This window comes from Apis mellifera, linkage group LG1, assembly GCF_003254395.2.
Source record: "Apis mellifera strain DH4 linkage group LG1, Amel_HAv3.1, whole genome shotgun sequence".
In the NCBI taxonomy this organism is placed as follows: Eukaryota; Metazoa; Arthropoda; class Insecta; order Hymenoptera; family Apidae; genus Apis; species Apis mellifera.
Window position 1 is genome coordinate 5,307,913 of NC_037638.1, and position 23,782 is coordinate 5,331,694.

The window sequence follows — 23,782 nt, forward strand, 5'->3', positions numbered from 1 at the left end:
TATCAAGTTTTTTTATTATTTTTAACATTCAATGATACCGTACTAACGAAATCTTTATTTAACGTTTTAGAAAGATGACAGAGTTTGCGCTCAATTATTCTGCTTTGACGCTGGTTCAGGATATTGTGTGGCTTATCGTCCAGCAGCTGAAGGCTCTCCTTGTGGAGACGGTCAGGTAGAAACGATACTTGAAATAAATAAAATTGACTTTAGAAGTATAGTTAAGAATAGTCGAAAGTTATTGATTACAATTTTAATAATAAAGTTAAACAATTTCAGTATTGTCTAAACGGGAAGTGCGTGGCCGAGCATGAAAACATTATACCAGATTATACGCAAAACATTCCAACATATGTGCGCAGAGACGGCACTTTCAATCCTACAGCCCACAATCGACCTCTCTATGCTCAATACAACAATACAGAGTATAGGTAATATCCTAAAATTTAACATTCTGTTAATACATGAATATTACTTCAACTATTTATCTTTGTATCCATTACAGTTGATATTTATATGCATAATTATCAATTAAGATCATAGGATTTATATATGCATTATACCTTCACTCTTCATTAAAAATATTTATATTATAATCTATAAACGTTATTTGCTTCGTAACAGGCACTTCAAGTAATTGTCATGTATCTTCAAATTGTTGACGAAATACTTATCGTTATAGTAATGCATATTTGCATTGCAAAGATTATATAAAGCTTGACTTTCGATAAACAACAACGTTCAATCTCTTTACCTGTTCGGTAAACATGTAATCAAATGATAAATGAATTATTTGAACAGTTTGAAGAGTATGCATAATCCGAACAGGTCATCTCTTTCGTTTTTCCATGGATATAATTCCATAATGCATATGTCACACAGGTATCCGTGGGAATTGACGACACACAGCACGCCACAATCGAAATTCAAATACTCCTCGCCTTCGTCGAATCTCTTCTCGTCGACAAGCAATTCTTACAAACGCGTCACGTCGTTCGCGACAACCCCGGTGACCAAATACACCTACACCACAGCAAGTTATTTATACGCTAATAAATACAAGACTAAAGTAAATAATAGTAATGATGCTAGTTATAGTAAAAACGGATATGGTGGTGGTACCACTACCAGGAAGTACATGAATCACTCATACTATACAGTTAATCCAATATCAAAGGTCACGAATGACCTGAATTATCCAAAAATTAGCCCGTTCAAACATAAGGGCACAACGGTGTCATTCGCAACATCAAGCAAAAAGGATCAGAACGGTCTTCAGAGCGATGCTCGCGGTAAGATAAATATCAAAAGACGATACTCGCTTTCTTCCTGGATTATAAGAATCTTCTCTTTAATATCTTTCATCATCACTATCGTCTGGATAACAAGACTTATTCTTGTCTCTACCATTTCTTTCTTTATTTTACTTTCTTTGCTTCATTTTTTCTTTTCCTTTTTTTTTTCCTTTTTTTTTTTTTTTTTGATTCTACATTGAGAGAAAATATTCTTTTGATAGATATGTGTATTGTTCATCCACTCTTACTTTCTGCTACTTTTACATTTATTCAATATTTCTTCTCTGTATCATAATGAACAGTGTAGCCATTAAAACGCTACAAAAATAATTAAAATGATGACAAACTGACATGTCGCATTTTTCATCATCAACATCTTTGTCTGATCAAGTCTGATTGGTTCAATTCACTTGTGAGACAGTGAATATTTTTTTGTTTCTCTTATCAACTTCCCTTATCAAGATTCGTTTTCTTTCTCCAATATTTCTATGTATTATAGCCTGTTTCATTGGATAACTTGTGACAATCGTGGTTTTAAATATTTTAAATTTGCAATGATATTTCCTATTTGCTGGAATAATTGGTGTTTGTTTCTGGATGGATATTATATATATTATATACATATATGTATAATATGTAAACAACTATTTCTGCTTTATTTTATAATTTTTATTTTATTTTTCTGAAATTTATTTTTACATTTTTATCCTTTTTTTTTTTTGCCTGTATATATCATGAATTAAACAAAAATATTAATTATGTTTTTAGAACTTTGTAAAAAAAATTTAAAAAATATTTTAAACTTTTTACTTTGTACCTTTGTAACTTAATACTTTGTATCTTTTTTTACTAACGATGTATATAAATGATTGATCCTATAAAAACTCATTTTAAAATTCTTAAATAAAAACGAGTAATAACTCTTAACTTCTTAAAACCATTTACATTTTAATTTTGCATTTATCATTTATATTTTAAACTCAAAAAACTTCTTTTTCTTGTATATTTTTAAGTAAAAATATGCCTAAATAATAATAATAAATAGTGAAAAAAATTCATCGCTCTTTCAAAAATTTTTCTATTTTTTTCCAGAAGTAGAAGGCGATGAGTGCATGGACATAGGATCAGATTGCGCGGAGCTGATTGACAGGCTGAGAACATGGCTGTGCCATTTGCAATCTGTGAAAAGTCGCTGCTGTGCATCCCTAAGGACGATCTGCGCCGCTTGATGAATAGTTGAAAACAATTTTTCCGGTTCGTTCAAGAGTCACGTGGCCACGCATCCACAGACTACCATAAATCCGACATCGAACACTCAACGCGCATGCGTATCAGCTCATCGAGCAGACTATATTCATCGAGAGATCGGGATTTAGGCGAATCAATGTGATCTACGATGTCATTGGGTCACAATGATTTTGAAAGACAGACATCTCACAAAGTTCTCAAAGTTCTCGCGGTCGCAACCGCACAAAGAATGAATGTGCAGTTTATTAAGTAGTTACATAATTTCACTGTGTTACCCAGAATATAACTTCATTCTTTCTTCTTTCTTCTATTTCTTCTCTTTCTTTCTTTCTTTCTTTCTCTCTTTTTTTTTACGATAGTACCGCAGGAGCTTTGTACAGACAATGGGTGTGAAAAACGTAAATGTGTCGAGTACGAACAAAAATGTTCGATCGATATGTTCGGTAGATTCGATTGCATATTTATTCGATGCACGTGAATCGCGCGGGAGATTTTTGTGTTACGATAGAATGTGTGCGCGCGCATACGCGTATGCGAGTTAGTACAGACGCGCAAGTGCACGTGAGAAAACGAGCTTCCTCTAAAAACATGAGAATTATAGCGCAAAAAATAAATGATTATACTGAATGAAATTGAGTATCCTTTTTTCTTGATTTTTTTTTTTTTATAAACATCGACGATTTCATATAAATTTGTTAAAAAAGAGAACATTTTATTATTAAAGTTATACAGAATTCTCAAATATTTTTTTTTACTTAGACTGGCTTTTAATCATTAATCAAATATAAAAATCATTTTCTTGAATTCATAAATTTTAAAAAACAAGTATAAAAAAAGGAAAGCAAATAGTAAAAGAACAGAGAGGATAAAAATGTTACAATTAACGCCATCTCTGGAGTGCCGACATGAAATATAAATGTAGATAAAAAGAGAAATTTATAAAAGAAGGATAAGAATAAGATAAAAATTGACTATCAGTGCCATCTTTTGAGTGCCAAATATATTTTTAGAAACAAGATAAGATAGAATAAGAATTGATTATTAGTGCCATCTTTTGAGTACTTTGTTTTGCTTTTGAAGAAATATCTCAAGAGATGGCGCTGATAATTTTTTTTAGTTTCATTTCTTGCATTCTGAAGATGGCGTTGATTTCTGAATTTTTACTTTATTTCTATTTTCTTCTACTGTTTGATTTCCTTATCTATATTTATTCTTGGCGCGTGATTATAAATGAATTCGGAATGAATTGAATTTTTGTCACTTCTCTTTTAAAACTACAATATATACCATAATAAATCTTCATATCTACAATATATGATAGAATATTTGTTTTATTTTTTATTTATAATTTTATATAAAAATTGAATTTCAATTTCAATTATTACTAATGTTGCAATTTTAATCTGAATCAAATGATGAAACTCTTGAGTGATAAAAGCGTCTAGTATTATATTATATGTTTGTTTAGTAACTCCTAGAGAGAATACTAAAAAAAATGCATTGAATGTTAGATCTATTCTATACTTCATCTGTATTTTACCTCTTAACAATCCTGGATTGATCTATTATCTCTTAACAACCTATTCTAGTATCTCATAACAGTCTTGGATTGATCTATTATCCCTTAATAACCAATTTTACTCTCTCTTAACAATACTTGTTCATAAATCAATTTTGTAATATCTCTATTGTACACAAATAATATATATTATTCATTCTATGTAAATATGTTTTTAATTTTAAATTATTAATTAAATTTTGTATTCAAATAGAATTACATATATAATATAAATTTTTTTAAAATGAAAATTATAATAATAATATTTTCTTTTTTATATAATAATTATTTTGATAAAAAATAATATATGTGAAAAAATTAGAAACAAAAAATGAAAAATTTTTTTCTTCTATATTATAAAAAAATAGAAATAAGAAAACTAATTAAAAAATATTTAGACAATGATTTATTTATCAAAATTATTTTATTTAATAACAATAATAATTTATTTAAATATAATATAGATAATATTAATTTTATATATACAAATAAATGATATAAATAATTTTATTTAATACAAATTTGTTAATAAATGAGTATATATGAACAAAGTTTTATATAAAGTGCAGTATGAAAACATATCTTAAAATAAAAAATATATGAATTATGTATTTATGATGAAATGATTTATAACATTATTGTTACTTAATGAAAAATAGTTTAAAATATAAATGGATAAATAATTTATATGTACTAATATAATAAATAATAGTAAAATATGTATTGATATTATTGAACAACTTTTGGTTCTATTCCTATTTCTTCATATAACTCATTTTTACTACCAGGATAATTATCCAATATACAATCTAAAATTTCAGTACATAAACGTTTCCGTTTTACATATTCACGTGAATAATCATTTAATGCTTTTTCTGCTTTTCTTTTAGATTCAGTTAAATCTTCAGTTCCATTTGCCTCCATTAATGCATCCAATTTATTTTTCAATTCTATAATTCTCTGTTGAGTTAAAGCTTTTTGTTTTTTTGCTTCTTCAATTGTGATAGAAGACTTCATAGATGACAATAAAGCTTCTTGTACTTTAATTTCTCTTTCTAATTCTTGATACTTATTTTCAACTTCATTAGCATGCGCTTGTAATTCTTTATCTATTCTCATTAATTCTTCTACATCAAGAGATGAATCTTGAGTTGGACAATAAACTTTTTGTTTTCCATATATCTAATGCAAAAATTAATTTTTTAGTATAATCAATCTATTTTATATTATATTTTATATTATATAATAAATATTTTACTTTTTCAAATATTTTTCCTTCAGCTACCAATTTATCTACAGCTTTTTGTACAGCTACTTTACCGTATTCATTATGGAGATTTGAAACTAAATCATTAATACTATATGGCCTATTTTGTATTTTCATATATTTATATACAGTTTCTGCCATATTAATTTTTTATATTTTTTTTATTTTTTATATACTGTATTTAAAATATTTTTATAGGTTATTTTATTTTCTAATTAAAAAATTAATTTCATTAAATACAATAATGATTATATTTATTCAATATGTTATTTTTATAGTTGAAATTAATTCTTCGTGTTATAAATACTTACAAATATATTATATATTATATCATACATTATTTGTAACATTGATTGAAAATATTGATCTATAATAAAAAATATTTAGGTTAATATCTTGCAGATTTTATTATTAGAATCACAAAATTAATTTTTATAACAAAATATAAAAGAATATAATTATTAATTAATTATTTTACTAATATTTTCATTATTACATATTTTTTATTTTATTAATATTATGTATAATTTTATTATAATCAACATGCAACAAGTGTTTTTACTAACTTCATAGATCACGTGATCTTAAATGTAATTAAACCTTGAAAGCAGAAAATTTAATAAAATATTACATAAAAGAAAATTACATAACAAAAATATCAGGAACATAAATAATAATAATAAAATAATAATAATAATATTTATAAAAATTAAAAAAATCACTTTCAAATTTTTTTATGAAAAATCGAAATTTTTATACTTTTTATTCGATATTATTATAAATAATATTAAAATCAAATATTATTTATTTAAATATACACTTATATATTATTATAATTTTTTTATTTTAATCAATGTAATATTTATTATTTTTCATACTTTTATATATGCATTCATAAAACCATTTATCTTTTAATCATATTACGAAACTTAACGTGAATCTTAATATGCATTTATATTGAGAAAAAGAGATAATAGAAGCAAATAAAAAAGAACATCGAAATTTCGATCTTTATTTTCTAAGGTATTATACTATTAATTACTAATAAATGCTATTAATTATCCTTAATTAAAAATAATTATTTCATCATACTTGATTTTAATCAAAATGATCTCGATTCATTAATAACATTAATATTATAATAGAACAAAAAATTAAATTTTTTTATTAAAATAATTCATCGATTCTTATCTTATCAGATCGTGTCCTGACGGCTTCAAAAGTTCATTTGCTTAAGATGATTTTAAAATCTGGTGGGGATAGCGAAATTACATATACGATACATTTCAAGTTACGTTTTCTAAGACATTACTGTATTGAAAGTTAATTTCAAAATATAAATTAGTGTATGGAAGAATAACTTACCAAAATTTGTGTACTTATATCAAAGAATATCGATGTGAATAGAAATTGCTTGTTAAAAATAATAACAAACAAAATGAATTTTCTTCAGAATAGTGCGAATAGTGTCATCAATAAATGTCCTGCCATTAAAACGGGTGAATTAATTATTGGTTATATGCATTATAAGATTTAACATATCATATATCTTAAATTATTATAGTTGTGATATACAATCATTTAAGTGCGAAAATATAGTTTATTCTCAAAATTTAATAGCCAATAATTTTATTTAATAATATATTATTTATTACGAAATATTTTCAAAACATTATTATTAATAAAATTGTCGGATATAGAAGAATTAATTCTATACACTAATCAATAAAAAAGTTTTTAATATAATAAAAAATTAATATAAAAAAAATATCAGAAAAAGTTTATTTTTTCCAGTTTCAATTTAATTTTATAACAAAACAACTTTGTATAGACAACCAGCTGATCGTCAATTTAATTCTTGTTGATTAAATGATAAGAAATGATTACTAACATACCTTAATTGCATTGTTAACCAAACAAAATTCCACAACGAAATATTTTCAAAACATTCACATTATATTAACTCAAATATAATTAAATTGATACTATTAATTATATTGAAAAGTTACATTATAGAAAAAAGATTTTTATAATTTTCTATTATTTAAAATAATCAATTCATTAACATTATAATAAATACAATATATTTAAATTAATTCTATATATTAGTTCTATATTAATTGTATAACTTAATAATCTGCTGTCAGACATTTCTTTCTATCTTACTCGTTCTTAATATTCATGACTCTTTTTGTAAGACTACTGAACCGAAGATAGGAGAGAGTTGAAACTCGATACATATCTATACTTCGATTACGCAGTAAGACCATATTTGTCATGAAAAGTGTATATATACATATATATAATGCATATTTATTAGCTCAGAAAATAGTTAAAATTAATAATAAATATGAGTGAAATCAAAGATAAACATGATTTTTCGGTGAGTGAGTGAAACCAAAGAAAAGTTTATTAAAAACAAAATTCTTTTTTTCTACACAATTCTTCGTGTAATTCTAATGGATCGAAATATGATTATGATTGGTATTATATTAATCAACAAAAATAATAACAATTACATAGTACATGTATCAATTTTTATAATGATATATTTAAATATCTTTATATTTACTACATGATATTAAAATTTCAATATATTATCGCATATACTGAAATAATGAAATAACAAGAATATATTTTTTTAAAGATTTGATTAATAAAATTGAGATATATTGGTAATTGTTTTTTATCATTAGGTGAAATGAATTGATGGATAATTTTATGTCAACATAAAATTAAATTATTTAAATAATTTGAAAAAAAAATTCATCTATATAAAAACTTTTTTTATTTTCCTGATATTTAGAATTAACTATCTAAAGTTTTATAACGTCTTATAGAATAAATTTCGATATGCTTTATATTATTTTTATAAATTTTATAAATTTATTTAATTTTTATTGATTTTGCAAGAAAGTTAATTATTATTTTTAAATTTGATAAGTATTATTTTAATATTAATTTAAAAAAATAAAAAATTTATAGAATTATAATAATTAAATAAAAAAATTATGAGATTTTAAATGATCTATGTTTGTATAAGTATGTGTGATTGGATATTAGAGACCAGAATTGAAAGGGCGAGTCAGTTGCTTGCGAGATCTCTTGAAAGTATAATAAAATTAGTTTTGTTAACTTGGAAAATAATAACTTGTACGTAATTTAATAAAATTTTAAGTGTTATTAAATGTTACTTGTATGCAACGAACATTTTCAATTAACATTACGGTTTCTAACCTTGAAATAAATTTATTTTTTTTTTTTTTGAAACATGAATGTGTAATAAAGTGAAAATTGAAGTGAAATTTATAGAATTATTATCAAATATAAACCGAAAACCATAATATATAGTTTTTTATTTCGTATGAGATTTATACGATAATCATGGAGAATTATGATATCATGTAATTGTGTATATACTTTTTAGTTTAATTTTTCTTTTATAGCAATTCAAGTTATTGTATTAAACGTTTTAACTTATATTTTTTGTTAAAGTAAAAAAAATACATAATGTTATTTTTTCTTTATAAATTCATTACATTTGATATTCTGTAAAACTAATCCAAATTATCAAATATATTCAATCGTGAATTATGCTTTTTCTTTTTTTCTCTCTCTCTCTAATTCGATCCTTTTTACAATTTTTCTAATTAATAATGTTCATAATTAAATATTATGCATATATATTTTTGTAATTGTTTTTATAATCGTATTTAATAATTATTTTATATAATCATATTTTGTAATTCTTTGTATAAAACTATATATATAAAGTTTTATAATCAAATAATGTAATTGTACTTTTTAAAATCAAATCTTTAATTTCATCTAGTATATATCAAATAACATAATTTTCATGATTCGTAGCATCTGTAATCCATTTAAAAAACTGATGCAACATTTATTTAATTTTCGAAAAATTTTAGTAAACATATTTATTGTATATTTCGAATATATATATATATATATATAAAATATAATATAAAATGTACATCTAGCAGAATTCTCATTCGAAATTAACTAAACAAATTGCATCATGTTCAAACAGAAAATTATCATTCGATTTTTAACATATAATATCATATCATATTAGTGGAATAATTATTATAATATAACTGAATGTTTTCAGAGTGGTTTACTAAAGAATTCTTGTGTACTGGAAAGATGAAATACGTGAGTTTCGGAATATGTGGATTATTCGTTATAATATTTATAATTGGTCTAAGCTTAGCATTAATTATTGATGATTATAACGGAAGCGATGCTCTTGATAATGTACCACTTATTGATGGGTAAGTAATCTTTGTAATTATTACATTATAAAAAGACATTAAAAAAGGAGATATATACAATAATGAAAAATATAATAAATATAAATACTATAAAAATTATGAGTATTTATTTAATGTAAATTATTCGTCTTTAAAAGTATATAATTGCAATAACTATTTGATATGAAGTAAAATATAGTATGATTTTAAATAATTATTTAAATATTGTCATAGAATAACTTTTTCTTTTTAAATTTATTTTACCATTTTATAAAATTTACGTTGTAATATTATTTTTCATTTAATTAGAAATATATTTATTCTGATACTAACGATAAAAAATTAATTAATATAAATTACATCAAAATATTTTTCTAATTATTCAATTTAATATTTACAGACTTTGACAAAGATTTTGTTACAAGAATTTTTCTTCGTTGAAAATAATAAAGAAAATAACGGGATCTCAATAGAATAAGATGGAAATTCATGCATATAATCATGTACGATATTGGTTAATCATAATTCGATAATTTACATAAATTAATCGTAAACTGTGCAATTAACGTAAAAAAAAATAAATATTGCGAATTTTGAATGTTCATAAATAATTTAATTAGGAATGATAATCAATTTCTTCATTAATCTAGAAATTTATAATGTTTTGTAATTATTTATATTTCATATTTCATATTTTCTCTTCTTTTTTTTTTCTTTTTTTATAGATTTCGATTGAATAACATAAAATGATGAAAAATTTGTATTTTCCTTACACGAATATATATAATTTAATATATTTACAAGTTACAAATATTTAATTTACATTAAAAAATAGATAAAAATAAGATAGATTAAAAATTTTGTTTCTGATTATTTTTCATATTATATATAATTATATGAAATGTATATAATATAAAATAGATAGTAATTTTTATTTTTTTCATTTCAGTCACAACGATTTACCTTACAATTTATATAGATTGTTAGGCAACAACTTAGATCAATTTGATTTTACCAAGAATTTATCCGACGACAAATTATGGGGTAAACGTGTATGTGTTTCATGCACCACAGATTTGCCCCGGCTAAGAAAAGGAAAAGTGGGTGCACAAGTGAGTGAGAAAGTAACAAATGAAAAAGATAGGTTATCATTAGAATTTTTATTCTTTCATATACGTTGTAAAATAAATTAATTGATTATTGTCATTAAAAATTATTATCATTTTAGATTTGATACCGAAGAATATTTTATTATTGCAGTAAATATTAATGTGATACGACTTTACGCTATTTTTTATTTATACAATTATTTATCCATTTTGCTAATTTTCTTAGAAATTTAAAATTTATTAATATTATTATTATCATTAATTATTGCGTTTTTGCAAAAAATTTTGAAATTGATATGATACAACCAATATTTTAATGATATTTAAAAATTAGTTATTTTATTAATAGAATATATATTTGAATTTTTAGATTTAAAACTAAGATTTGACATTCTACACAATCATATCACATACTTTCATGGAAATATGATTCATTGATTCAATATCTATGATTCAATGATTAGAAAAGATTATTATATTGAGTCATATCTTTTAATAAAAACATACTCTAATATTATAAAATGTAAAAAATTAATTTAACTATAAAAAAAATAGAAATTTACTGTAGTATATTTTGCGTTAAAATTTAACATATTTTTTTTTAATTCGATTAATAATAAACTTAAATTTCAGTTCTGGGCCGCATATGTTGATTGCTCCTCGCAATATAAGGATGCAGTTTCATTAACCTTGAGACAAATCGATGTTATTAAGAGATTAATTCATAAATATCCGAATGATTTGCAATTCGTAACGAAAGCTGAAGATATCACAGATGCATGGAGTAACAAAAAAATTGGCTCCATGATCGGCGTTGAAGGTGGCCATTCCATTGATTCCAGTTTAGCAGTGCTTCGACTCTATTATGATCTTGGTGTGCGATATATGACACTAACGCATATGTGTAACACTCCGTGGTATGATAAATTTTTATTCTAATAAAATATGTTTTAATATTTTAATAGTTAGATCTCTTGAAATATTAAATTTATAAAAATGAAATTTCTTATGAGAAAAATAAAAATTTGTATTATATTAATGGAATGGAAAATAATAAGGAAATAATTGTTTTGTTGTTTATAATAATAAATAAGGAATATTTCGTTGTAATTTAATTAAAAGAAAGGTAAAAACATTACTAAATATTTTTCTTTTATTGAAGGGCCGACGCATCAACAGTGACAACTGGTGGTATCAACAATCTTACAGATTTCGGAAGAGTACATTAAATTTTTTTAAATTGTTGGCGTGTTTATATTCATAAAAGTTTACAAATTTCATATTTTAACAATAGGCTGTGGTTTATGAAATGAACCGATTAGGAATGTTAGTCGATTTATCACACGTATCTCACAATGTTATGAGAGAGGTGCTTGCAATATCGAAAGCACCTATTATTTTTTCTCATTCATCCGTCTTTACCCTTTGTCACAATAATCGTAATGTTCCTGACGATGTCCTGTACACAGTTGTGAGTAATTTTTTTTCAATATTTTTTGAATATCCTATAAATAATTTTGAATATTAAATATATATATATATATATATATATATATATATATATATATATATATATAATTTTCAGAAAAGAAATAATGGTATCGTAATGGTGAACTTTTATTCGGAATTTGTAAATTGTAATACCTCGAGAAAGGCAACTATGCAAGATGTTATAGGTATAACATTATCGAAAGTTTTTATATTTTGTTATTTAAGATAAAAAAATTAAGAAAAGATGTTTAAGAAAAATATATAGAATTTTTATCGTAAATAATCGTCCATTTTTTTTCAGACCATATCAATTATATTCGTAATCTTATCGGGCCGAATCATGTTGGTATTGGTGCAGATTACGATGGAGTAAATACGTAAGTAAATATGTTTTCATTGCGAATTGTCAAATTTAATATAAATACAAGATAAATTTGTATAACGTATTTTAGAATGCCAGAAGGTTTGGAAGACGTTTCTAAATATTCAGATTTGTTTGATCGCATCTACGATAGTTCAAATTGGACCAAAGATGAAATGGAAAAATTAGCTGGAAAGAATTTAATCCGTGTATTAAAAGCAGCGGAAAAAGTGTGTTAAATATTTAGCTGAAATAATTTTCAGCATTAAAATATATGAAAATATAACTATTTTTTGTATTTCAAAAGGTAAGAGATGAAATGGCAGAATCAGGACATGTACGACAAGATATTTTAGCGCCAAAACAGATTTATCAAGCTCAAATAATGGATCATATTCAACCAAATATGTGTTACACCTCAAAAGAGTGAGTGCAATAATTTAAACTGTTATATATTTTTTAAATAATTTCATTTATTTGCATATAATCTTATAGATGGAGTGATTTTAAACCGAATAATTCAAATCAAACAGTTTGAATTAAATTGGAACAATAAGGAAAATCTGTTTAAAACAAAAAACATAGAATCTTGCGAGTAAATATACGATCAAATTATAAGCAAGAAAATACCAAAAAATTGGAAACTTTTAAAAAAACACAAAATGTATTTATTATAATTTTGTCTATAAAAAGAAAATATTTGTTAATAGTAAAATCTGTTCATAATATGTATATATGGGTACTTATATAATTAATTATAAGAATAAAGCTATAGAAATAAATTTTGTTTAATATAATTAACATATTAAATATTACAGATAAGTAGATCTATAATACATCATACATATATACATAAATATATGATATTCACACTAATAAAACAATAAATAAATATATTATAATTACATATATAATTTTATAAATAAATAATAACGTATGTATTACAATTAATAAATATTTATATATTGTATATTAATATTTATACATAATAAAATTATTTAACAAGAAAAAAAATTCCCCTTATTATTCCTTCTTAAAAAATTATTTTATTACTTTTATGTATTATTTTGTTTAAATTTACAATATTACGCCAAAATTACACAAAATTATGCTTTATAAAAATTGCAATATAATTCAATATTCATTTCGATGATTTTTTATATTTTAAAAAAATATTCGTGGAAGAAAAAAATTTTTATAATTTTTACTAATTAAATTGATAAAAACTTACAAATCTTTTTAAAAAATAAACAGATTAAAAAAAGATAAAATATTTTAGAGATTCTATATTCTTCTCTAAAATATTATTCTCAAATCTTAAGATTTTTATCGCTTACAATAAAAATGGAATAAAATATTTTAATTTTAATATATTTATATAAGATATCTATATAATATATTTATAATTCCTATGTTTTATGATTTAAAAATCATTGTTTAATTTATTTTGTAATTTATTTTTTAATTAAAATAAAAATAATGATACAATAATAAAAAATAAATATTATTGAGTTTAAAAAAATAAATATATAAAAATTGAAATATAATATAAAATTAAAAAATCTTTTTATGCTATTTGGAAATAAAAAAATATGTTTAAAGTACAAAATGTTATTTGGAAATAAAAAAATACATTTAAAGTACAAAGTAATTGTCTTTGGTTTAGTAGACGTAATTTAAGCATTATTTTAAATCGGAATGAAATGTATGAATGAACAGACTTTACATGTGCCGCTAGTTTTCTGTAATAGTAATAACCATCAGATGGCGCAGTAATTTGAACACTACTTGAATACACGGGAGTTTCCAAGCTCTGGTGTGATCGGCAGCAAAATGGCAGCGAGCGACTCTACCACGGACGACAGCCTTTATCCGATCGCTGTTTTGATCGATGAACTAAAAAACGAGGATGTACAGGTAATTCTAAAAGTATTCAAGATCGATATCTTACAATTGCAAAACAATCGAATTGTCGTACCGCTTGCAATCACTGGAAAATACAGAGTGTTAAGGTGGCTACAGCGGTAGCGTACAATTCGATAGAATATTCTTTTATTCTTCTGTCACTTTATATTAAATATTCTATCTTCGATATCAATATACTCAACAATGTAAATTATTTATATAACAATTTTTTTGTCAAAAAATTTAAACTTAAGATTTTAATTTGAGAAAATGTATTTCATTATTTAGAGAAAACAAGCGTCTGAAAAGATAATGACTGGATTATGAAGAGTTGACCTACACGTTTACAGAATTTGTTTTGTTATAGTTACGGCTGAACTCAATAAAGAAATTATCTACGATTGCTCTTGCATTGGGCATTGAACGAACACGTAGTGAATTGATACCATTTTTAACTGAATCTATGTATGATGAAGATGAGGTTCTATTAGCATTGGCAGAACAACTCGGACAGTTTACTCCTCTTGTAGGAGGTCCAGAATATGTACATTGTTTACTGGTATATATTATTATTTATTATTTTAATAATTATTTATTATTTTAATAATAGCAATAATATTTAACAAATTTTTATTAAGATATATATTATTTAATATTTAATTCAATATAAATTATTTTTTTTCATTATAATAGAATAATTTAAAAAGTTATGGTTCATATAAGAATGTTATATTATAAAGCAAATCATATTTGATATAGTTAAATATAAACATATATTATTTCAAATAAAAAGTAATTAATTTTAAATATTATTGCTACATAACAATGTTATCATCATAACAAGTTTTAAACAAAGAAAATTGATTAAAGAGATATGAATTGATAAAAGAGATATATTTTACTTACTAAGATATTTAAAATAACACTTAATAAAAATTTAAAAAAAAATAAATTTTTTAAATAAAATTTTTTTTAATTTAGAAACCTCTAGAGAGTTTGGCAACAGTTGAAGAAACTGTAGTTCGAGATAAAGCAGTGGAGTCTTTAAGAACTATTGCTGCTCAACATAGCTCAACAGATTTGGAAGAACAATTTGTTCCTTTGATACATCGTTTAGCAACAGGAGATTGGTTTACATCAAGAACATCAGCATGTGGTTTATTTAGTGTTTGTTATCCACGTGTTAGTCCAACAGTTAAAGGTAAAATAAAAAAAATTATTTAAATTTTAAACAATATAAAGATTAAAATTTCACTTATATGTAATTTTGTATGTATAAATTTTTATTTTTTTTTATTTTTTTTAGCATGTTTACGGAATCATTTTCGTAACTTATGTCAAGATGACACTCCAATGGCACGTAGATCTGCTGCCTCACATTTAGGTGAATTTGCAAAGGTTATGGAAATTGAATATGTAAAAGCAGATTTAATTCCAATGTTTGTCATCTTAGCTCAAGATGAACAAGTAAGATAAAATGTAAAAAATTATCTTAATTTTAAAATATTCATATCATTTACATTCAAATCATATTTTATAGGATTCAGTACGTCTCTTGGCAATTGAAGCTTGTGTTAGCATTGCAGCATTGTTACCACAAGAAGATGTAGAACAATTAGTTATGCCCACTCTTAGACAATGTGCAAGCGATCAATCATGGCGTGTACGTTATATGGTGGCAGATAAATTCACAGATGTAAATTTTTTTATATATTTTTCTCTTTTATATTTTAAAAAATATTTTAAATAATATTGATTTTTAATTAATTTTTGTTACTATTTATAGCTTCAAAAAGCTGTAGGTCCAGAAATTACGAAAACGGATCTTGTGCCTGCATTTCAAGTACTATTAAAAGATATAGAAGCTGAAGTACGAGCTGCAGCAGCTGATAAAGTTCGTGACTTTTGTCAAAATCTTGACAAATTTAATCAAGAGTCTATTATTATGACACAAATATTACCAATAGTTAAAGAACTTGTATCAGATCCAAATCAGCATGTAAAATCAGCTTTAGCAAGTGTTATAATGGGTCTTAGTCCAATATTGGGAAAACATAAGTGAGTAAAAATATGTATTTATTTAAGTTTAAATATATTTTAAATTAAATGATAATAATAATAAATTGTTTAAATTTACAGTACAATTGAACATTTATTACCATTATTTTTATCACAACTCAGAGATGAATGTTCAGAAGTTCGTCTAAATATTATCAGTAATTTAGAATGCGTTAATGAAGTTATTGGTATACAACAACTTTCACAATCTCTACTACCAGCTATTGTAGAATTAGCCGAAGATTCAAAATGGCGTGTAAGATATGCCATCATAGAGTAAGTATTTTCCATGATATATTGTATATAATAGTAATATATATTAAAATAATATATATTATATAATATAATATATATTAAAATATATATTCATAAAATTGATGAAATTAAATTAAATTTTATTTATTATATAAAATAATCATTTGTATTTATTTATATATTTTAGATATATGCCATTACTAGCTGGACAACTTGGAGTTGAATTCTTTGATGAAAAATTAAATTCTTTATGTATGACTTGGTTAGTAGATCATGTTTATGCTATCAGAGAAGCAGCAACGTTAAATTTAAAAAAATTGGTAGAAAAATTTGGTCCTGAATGGGCACAAAATACTGTAATACCTAAAGTCTTAGCAATGTCAAGGGATCAAAATTATCTTCACAGAATGACATGTCTATTTTGTATCAATGTAAGTAAATTATTGTATTATTTATATAATAGTTAAACTTTTTCTATTATTTTTTTATCTTAGGTATTAGCAGAAGTATGTGGTCCAGAAATAACAACAAGGGTAATGCTTCCAACAGTCTTAGGAATGGCTACAGATAATGTTGCTAATGTACGATTTAATGTTGCTAAAACCCTTCAAAAAATTGGACCTTATCTCGAACCTTGTGCAGTACAAGCTCAAGTAAAACCAGTCTTGGATAAACTTAATACCGACAGCGATGTAGACGTAAAATATTTTGCTTCAGAAGCAATTGCAGGCATCGCAGGTAAAATTCTTATTATTTTATCTGATAAAATATTATTCTTGAATGAAATCTTTAATTTTCATCTATTATTTTTAAATTACATTTTTTTATAGAATATATACTATGTTTCAGCGTAGGTTGAACAAGAGAAACTGCATTTAAGATTTATCCACCATTATACAGAACCTCAATTTCAAAAAGTAATCTGACGCAAACATTTACACTTACACATGGCAACAGGTAATATTATTGCACAGTCAGAGCAGATCTAATGTTGAAAAAAAATATAAATGTAAAATTCGTAGTTCACATATTAAACAATATTTTAAGTTCTGTTGTATCTGTATATCTATAATTATATTACATATTATTAAATATTCAATTCAATTGGTAAAATGTATTTCTTATACGTACCTAAATAATTATCTAGAGAATGATATAATAATAATAATAAAAAGTACTCAGAATCATTCCTAAAATCAGAAAATTTCATTATAATCTGCTCTTCCATATTCATTGATCAAAAATTTACTTTATCTTTTAATAATCAGTATTTTAGTTTGGTACATAACATTGTTAAGTATTGTCTTTGTAAACAACAATAAAATTAACAATGAATAATATAATTTTATTTTGGTCTTTTTATTTAGTAATCAACTTGAATATCATACAATTTATCGCATTTTATTATTATATTTTTTTATATTTTTCATTTTCTATTTTTAAATTAGTTAAATTAGTTATCAAATTAATGTTAATAAACGGTATTAAGTTTCATCCATAGAAAAATAATAATTTAATAATAATCATTAAAAAATTTTTAGAGTTTTGAAAAATAAATTGTTTAAATTTAATTCGAGCATAGATATAACATAATATAATATTTACTATTATATATGATTACTTAAATAATAAAACGTTTTAAAAAACATTTATATAATCTCAATATAAATTTGTTATATTAGCCAATTTATAATAAAAAAAAAATAGATATGACAATGAGAATATTTTTTTCATTCACTTTATATTAAAAAAGCATTTCTATTAGTGTTATTTAATAAGGGATGGCTAATTATTATAACATAACATTTACAAATATATCATTTAATAGTTGTTAGTAACTACCATATACATAATAATTTTATATTAATAAGTTATTAAAACTAGAATGTTTTTGTACTTCTACAAGAAAGAATATTTGTTAGTATTATAATAGTACATATTCTTTTCCATAAAAAGGAAATATATATCATTTTTTAATTTTATAATACTATATACATTCTATAAAACTAAGAGGCATATGAAATACGAGTATTTTCAAATATAAAATTTATATATCGCAGAAACAATTCTTATTCTATATCTATTTAAAAATGTTACATATTAATGAGTTATTTATAAAATATGTACCATTATTGACAATACTTTTAACTTTATAAAACCATATAATACGAATTTTGAAATTGTAGTACGGTTATATTATAGAAATTAATTTTTATAATATTAAATAATATTAAAATATTATGAATTGAAATTATTGAATATTATTGCATATATTTTTTTCTTATAACATTCCATAACATGGAACTGATATATATATTTAGTACTATAATATAAAAGAAATATTTTATTTTTGTATCTATGAAAACGTAGTTTTGAAAATCATATAAAACTATATATTTATTTTATTTTTTAAACTTTATATTTCAATTCATATATTCTAATTTTAAAGTTTTATATTTATAATTTAAACTTTCTTTGCTTAATATATGCAAAAATTAATATTTTTAAATATATTATTTTAAATTTCATTTGATCTTAATAATATTATTTTGAATAATAAAAATATATTTGTTATTAAAAAGTATAAACAAAATATTTTAATTTTGAGATAACTTAATAGATTAAGCGAAAAATGTAAGAAAATTTGATTTGATTACAAAAATAAAGAAAATTATTACATGATTTTCCATAATTTGTTAAATAGTAATATTAACTTCAAAAATTATATGGAAAATTGTAAAAAAAATTATATAAAATTTTACAATTTTAACATCCAAATAAACATTTTTGTTCTAATTTTGTTAATTTTTTTTATAAATAAAGATGAAATAAATGTTATATTATTGATACAAGTCAATAAGTCAAATATCAATTATATCGTAGCTGTTTCAGATTTTGCCAAATCTACACAAACTGTATGACTAATAGTTGATACATGTGCATTTCCATTATTATCAGAACTAATAATATTTAAAGATGAAATTTTGGCACGCTGATATGCTACAACTGTGTTTAAACTTAAAAACCTAAAAAAAAAATTTTTTTAATAAATATGATATGCAATAATGACATATGTAAAATAATAATAAATATAAAAGCAGAAATTATTAATAATTTACCTTATACAAACATACATAACTAATAATGCAGTACCAGCTGCAAGCATTCTAATAATTGGGCCTTCTACTAATTGAATAAGAGTCCAAGCAGCAGCTGATGATCCACACATTGTCGTGACAATAGCAATAGTTTGCAAGCAATGACGCGAAGTTATACCATTTTGCCAATCCAATTTACTTGCATGTTCAACATTATATTTTGTACCACATACTTTGCAACTAAGACTATCAGCATTCACAGAACTCTGAAATAAACATAATGTATATATAATAATATAAAAAGTATATAAAATATGAATATAAAATAAAAATAATATTTTACCTCGACCAACCATCGACGCAAACAATTGTGGTGAACTGCACTCACATCACCTCTACATTGACAAGGTTGTATTAATGGTCCAGCATCTTGTCTTTCACTATCATAGCAAATCCAACAATCTTTACTACTAATTGATGTTCCATCTGAGAAAAGTGCAGTTTCTTGTTCTCCACTTTTATCTTGTAATTCTATTTCTTTTATATACTTAGAGTGATCTAATCGCTTTAAAAGACGTTTCGGATTTAGAATCCATAATTGTTCTGGACTAAAATAAAATAAAAAAAAAATATTATAATAGTTAAATATCAATTAAGATTAATTAAAAATTATAAATAATATCTTAAAATACTAGATTTTCATATTAATATAATAATTTTATAATTAATATAAATAATATAATATTTAAATAATTAATATAATAATTTCATTATTATATTATATCCATATTAATTATATTTTAAATTAATTATTTAATATATAATATAAAATATAAACCTAAAACAATTCCATAATACACATGGAAACCATAATATTACGCCTACTTCAATAATACGGAAAACAACATCATGCCAATTCCTACTATATATAGGAACTCTGTAACATAAAATATGTATAATTATTAAGGATAAAAAAAATATAATTATATTCAATTAAGATATTATTTTCAAACTTACTTTGCTTTCCAAAATTCACTAAGTGTTTCACTACATAAAAATCCAACAATAAAAAACAACATGATAGCTTGTGATAATAAACCTACACGAGATTGATGTAACTGAGAAATATTTATTTGTTCTTGCACTTGAGATAATTGTGATGTACTTGGAACAGCATCAAACAATTTTGCAGTAACTTGTTCTTCAGCATTAACTTTTAAATCAGAAACCATACGTTTATTCAAAATTGTACTATTTTGATAATCATTCAAAAAGCCACCTCGAATCTAAAAAAATTCATTTTAATGTAATACATATTTATAGAAAGTTTTTATATTATTTATAATAATTAATTTACTTTGAAGTATACTTCCACTCCATAAATTAAGAAGAAAATCACAACAATAAATAAGAGCACTGCGTAACAGCCATTAAAAATATGAGTGTAAGAGCTCTAAAAAAAAATTAATTAATATAGGATGAATTATTGATATCATATTCAAATAATTGAAATTCCATTACGAAAATTATACTATTATTTAATTTACCTGATCTTCTTCAGAATATAATTGAGTGATAATAAACTCTGCTAGAAGTAGAGAATATGTTAATACATTGAACACAGCAAAACCTATGAATGATTTTGAAAGAAATTGTGGTTTGTCCCATGACATATTTCTTAAGTGAAATACTTCAGCCCAAAAACAAACAATTAAAGAGGATCCACTTAAAACAAGTGGATAATATGCAGATAATAAACTTCTAGACCATCCTTCTTTAAATGCCGTCTGTAAAAAAATAAATTTTAAATATTTAAAAGAGATTAAAGAATTTTATTAATATTTTTATTAATAATAATTATTAATAATATTTTATTAATAATATTTTAATATTGTAATATTTATTGTAATATTTACTGGTGATGTAAAATATGCTCCTCTTATCAATGATGCAAGAAACACAATAAAATATAAAACTTTTTGTGTTGTAACTCTACAAGCTCTAAGAAAAGATGGTGCTTTCATTTTTTGCCATTCTGCGATAATACACATAATAAGTTGTATTAAACAGACAAATGCCAACATAAAGAATATTGTGGCAAATGCAATATAATAACTTAAATTTGGAACATGACATTCTAATCCATCAAATTGAATCTATGAGAAAAAAATATATAAATATTTTAAATAAAAATTTAAATTCAAATATAATTTTTAATTGATTACAATTATAATATTACCTCACATAAACAAGTACCATTATGACATTCTCCATGTCCGGAGCAATTTTCATTGCCACAGGTATCATTCCAAGCCATCATTCCAAACTTTACTAATAAAGTTAATGGATTTTGTGTACTCAAAGCAATCATTTGTTCCATGATCACTAGATAAAACTGACTGTTATTACACAGTCGTTATGAAAATCTGTTAAATGTAACAAAGAGATATTTAGATATTTTCAAAATATTCAAAAAATGATAAATTAGATAACGTGTGAATGCAAATTAATCTAAAAACATTAATAAATCTATAAACATTAATAATATATTATGGTATTATAACACATTATATGGTAAGATTGCACATTACACATATATATACAAACAATAAAATGAAACTTATATAACAAATATTTATTAATAAGAAAATTTTAAACTAATAATTATTTAAATCTTATAAAAAATAATAAAAATTGAAATAAAAAGATTATAATAAGAAATATAAAACTCAAATTAAATTATACAAAGGATTATTATTACGTACCATAAAATTAATCCATAAACAATATTTATAAATATATTTATAAATCTAATTATAACATAACAAAAGATATTATGAATCTTAAAAAATCGAAAAACTATCGTATCTCAAACTTACTAATAAACTGCGCACTCTATTCTTAGCACTGATATTTTTGTTGTTTAATGATATAAATTTTATATGATCCAAATACAATTTTAACCACCTACGCAACAATTTAATTCTTCATCAGCTGTCACTGTTACTACATCTTTAATAAATATTGACATTAGATAAAATACGATTTATTGTTATGAATTTTTTTAACATTTTAAAGCACTAACTAACAAAAATTATTTAAAAAATGACAAGTCACCAAATTAAAGATTCAATTTCTATAATATTCTTTGTTAGTTTTCGAAATTAACGTTTTTTTCTTATAAGTCCACCATTGATAATAGTACAAGCATAGATAAAGTGTAAGATAGATGTAATATCCAATTCATTTTCATATCACATAATCTAAAAATATAAATAAATTGTACTGGAGGTTTGTTTGTTCGTGAAGTTTTTTATCATTTTTTTACTTTTAATATTATCGATCTAACATGGAATTTTTTGAATATACATATCATAAATCATATATCTTCAACTTATCAATATGTATTATAGTCATAAACAATATATAAGATAGATTTCTCATATTACATATATTTTTTTTATTGAAATTATGAAGTCAAATTTTAATAATTTATTTATTTATTATAATTATTAACATTCATGAATTTAAATATTAAAGATTATTAAAAATTATTAAAAATACTTCATATTTTAAAATATTTGAAACAATATAGACAATATTTTCGCTTGTAACTTTTGATCAGTTTTGCTTCGATCTTTGTACTGTTCAGACGCGTTGAAGTTATATTTGTTCGATTTCAAATATAATTTAAAATTATGTTTAATATTTTGCATTTATATGCAAGTTTTATTCGTGATTGTTTATATTATATTTATTTGCAAGTATTTACATTATATATATGTATTTATAAATATTCTAAGTGTGTTTATTTGTGAATGTTTCGCGCGTTTTATTTGCGAGTGTAAAACATTTCATCATTATTA

General features: G+C 22.9%; 5 protein-coding genes across 22 annotated transcripts in view; 3 read left to right on the plus strand and 2 right to left on the minus strand.

Moving 5' to 3' along the window:
* LOC409468 (venom metalloproteinase 3) overlaps window positions 1–3,175 on the plus strand; it is a 68,062-nt gene extending 64,887 nt beyond the window's left edge. For 12 of the 13 annotated variants that reach the window (XM_006562770.3, XM_016916096.2, XM_016916121.2 and 9 more), the window contains 4 exons: window positions 71–175; window positions 280–431; window positions 883–1,292; window positions 2,388–3,175. In XM_006562770.3, coding sequence (XP_006562833.2) covers window positions 71–175; window positions 280–431; window positions 883–1,292; window positions 2,388–2,524 — 804 coding nt within the window. In that variant the 3' untranslated portion in view covers window positions 2,525–3,175. The remainder of the gene's footprint in view (window positions 1–70; window positions 176–279; window positions 432–882; window positions 1,293–2,387) is intronic. The other variant, XM_026446271.1, reaches the window with a different exon arrangement.
* Window positions 3,176–4,743: 1,568 nt separating this feature from the next.
* Window positions 4,744–5,560, minus strand: LOC726449 (homologous-pairing protein 2 homolog). Its single transcript, XM_006562763.3, has 2 exons — window positions 5,360–5,560; window positions 4,744–5,283 (listed from the first exon to the last, which is right to left on the minus strand). The coding sequence occupies exons 1-2, from the start codon at window positions 5,507–5,509 to the stop codon at window positions 4,831–4,833; spliced, it is 603 nt and encodes a 200-aa protein (XP_006562826.1). The 5' UTR covers window positions 5,510–5,560; the 3' UTR covers window positions 4,744–4,830.
* A 1,088-nt stretch (window positions 5,561–6,648) lies between these two features.
* Window positions 6,649–13,157, plus strand: LOC552636 (dipeptidase 1). Of its 3 annotated transcripts, none has more exons than XM_006562758.3 (11): window positions 6,649–6,867; window positions 9,498–9,660; window positions 10,589–10,751; window positions 11,382–11,665; window positions 11,911–11,968; window positions 12,043–12,219; window positions 12,334–12,424; window positions 12,541–12,616; window positions 12,692–12,830; window positions 12,908–13,026; window positions 13,096–13,157. In XM_006562758.3, the coding sequence occupies exons 1-11, from the start codon at window positions 6,807–6,809 to the stop codon at window positions 13,136–13,138; spliced, it is 1,374 nt and encodes a 457-aa protein (XP_006562821.3). In that variant the 5' UTR covers window positions 6,649–6,806; the 3' UTR covers window positions 13,139–13,157. The 3 variants fall into 3 exon arrangements, with proteins under 3 accessions (XP_006562821.3, XP_026300165.1, XP_026300168.1); XM_026444380.1 differs by lacking the exon at window positions 6,649–6,867 and adding an exon at window positions 7,704–7,755; XM_026444383.1 differs by lacking the exon at window positions 6,649–6,867 and adding an exon at window positions 8,410–8,521.
* Window positions 13,158–14,358: 1,201 nt separating this feature from the next.
* LOC726088 (serine/threonine-protein phosphatase 2A 65 kDa regulatory subunit A alpha isoform) lies at window positions 14,359–18,161 on the plus strand. Of its 2 annotated transcripts, none has more exons than XM_001120202.5 (10): window positions 14,359–14,517; window positions 14,873–15,064; window positions 15,487–15,706; window positions 15,812–15,972; window positions 16,046–16,201; window positions 16,292–16,563; window positions 16,645–16,839; window positions 17,006–17,249; window positions 17,313–17,556; window positions 17,668–18,161. In XM_001120202.5, the coding sequence occupies exons 1-10, from the start codon at window positions 14,434–14,436 to the stop codon at window positions 17,670–17,672; spliced, it is 1,773 nt and encodes a 590-aa protein (XP_001120202.2). In that variant the 5' UTR covers window positions 14,359–14,433; the 3' UTR covers window positions 17,673–18,161. The 2 variants fall into 2 exon arrangements, with proteins under 2 accessions (XP_001120202.2, XP_006562820.1); XM_006562757.3 differs by having other exon boundaries at window positions 17,673–18,161.
* Window positions 18,162–19,623: 1,462 nt separating this feature from the next.
* Window positions 19,624–23,126, minus strand: LOC412397. 3 transcript variants are annotated; one of them, XM_006562755.3, is made up of 10 exons: window positions 22,682–23,126; window positions 22,156–22,342; window positions 21,833–22,072; window positions 21,464–21,703; window positions 21,274–21,369; window positions 20,934–21,202; window positions 20,755–20,853; window positions 20,260–20,524; window positions 19,938–20,182; window positions 19,624–19,844 (listed from the first exon to the last, which is right to left on the minus strand). In XM_006562755.3, exons 2-10 carry the CDS (start codon window positions 22,294–22,296, stop codon window positions 19,691–19,693), a joined length of 1,749 nt encoding a protein of 582 aa, XP_006562818.1. In that variant the 5' UTR covers window positions 22,297–22,342; window positions 22,682–23,126; the 3' UTR covers window positions 19,624–19,690. The 3 variants fall into 3 exon arrangements, with proteins under 3 accessions (XP_006562818.1, XP_006562819.1, XP_623089.2); XM_006562756.3 differs by having other exon boundaries at window positions 22,888–23,124; XM_623086.6 differs by having other exon boundaries at window positions 22,796–23,124.
* Between the last annotated feature and the right edge of the window lie 656 nt (window positions 23,127–23,782).

Coding starts and splice junctions, on each gene's coding strand:
- LOC726449 (XM_006562763.3), bottom strand. CDS start 5,509: ATGGCAGAAACTGTATATAAATATATGAAAATACAAAATAGGCCATAT. Junction 5,284..5,359: donor AAGGAAAAATATTTGAAAAA/GTAAAATATTTA, acceptor TTTTTGCATTAG/ATATATGGAAAACAAAAAGT.
- LOC552636 (XM_006562758.3), top strand. CDS start 6,807: ATGAATTTTCTTCAGAATAGTGCGAATAGTGTCATCAATAAATGTCCT. Junction 10,752..11,381: donor AAGGAAAAGTGGGTGCACAA/GTGAGTGAGAAA, acceptor CTTAAATTTCAG/TTCTGGGCCGCATATGTTGA. Junction 12,220..12,333: donor ACGATGTCCTGTACACAGTT/GTGAGTAATTTT, acceptor TATAATTTTCAG/AAAAGAAATAATGGTATCGT.
- LOC726088 (XM_001120202.5), top strand. CDS start 14,434: ATGGCAGCGAGCGACTCTACCACGGACGACAGCCTTTATCCGATCGCT. Junction 14,518..14,872: donor TAAAAAACGAGGATGTACAG/GTAATTCTAAAA, acceptor GTTTTGTTATAG/TTACGGCTGAACTCAATAAA. Junction 15,065..15,486: donor AATATGTACATTGTTTACTG/GTATATATTATT, acceptor TTTTTAATTTAG/AAACCTCTAGAGAGTTTGGC.
- LOC412397 (XM_006562755.3), bottom strand. CDS start 22,296: ATGGAACAAATGATTGCTTTGAGTACACAAAATCCATTAACTTTATTA. Junction 20,854..20,933: donor AGTGAATTTTGGAAAGCAAA/GTAAGTTTGAAA, acceptor TTTATGTTACAG/AGTTCCTATATATAGTAGGA. Junction 20,183..20,259: donor TGCGTCGATGGTTGGTCGAG/GTAAAATATTAT, acceptor TGTTTATTTCAG/AGTTCTGTGAATGCTGATAG.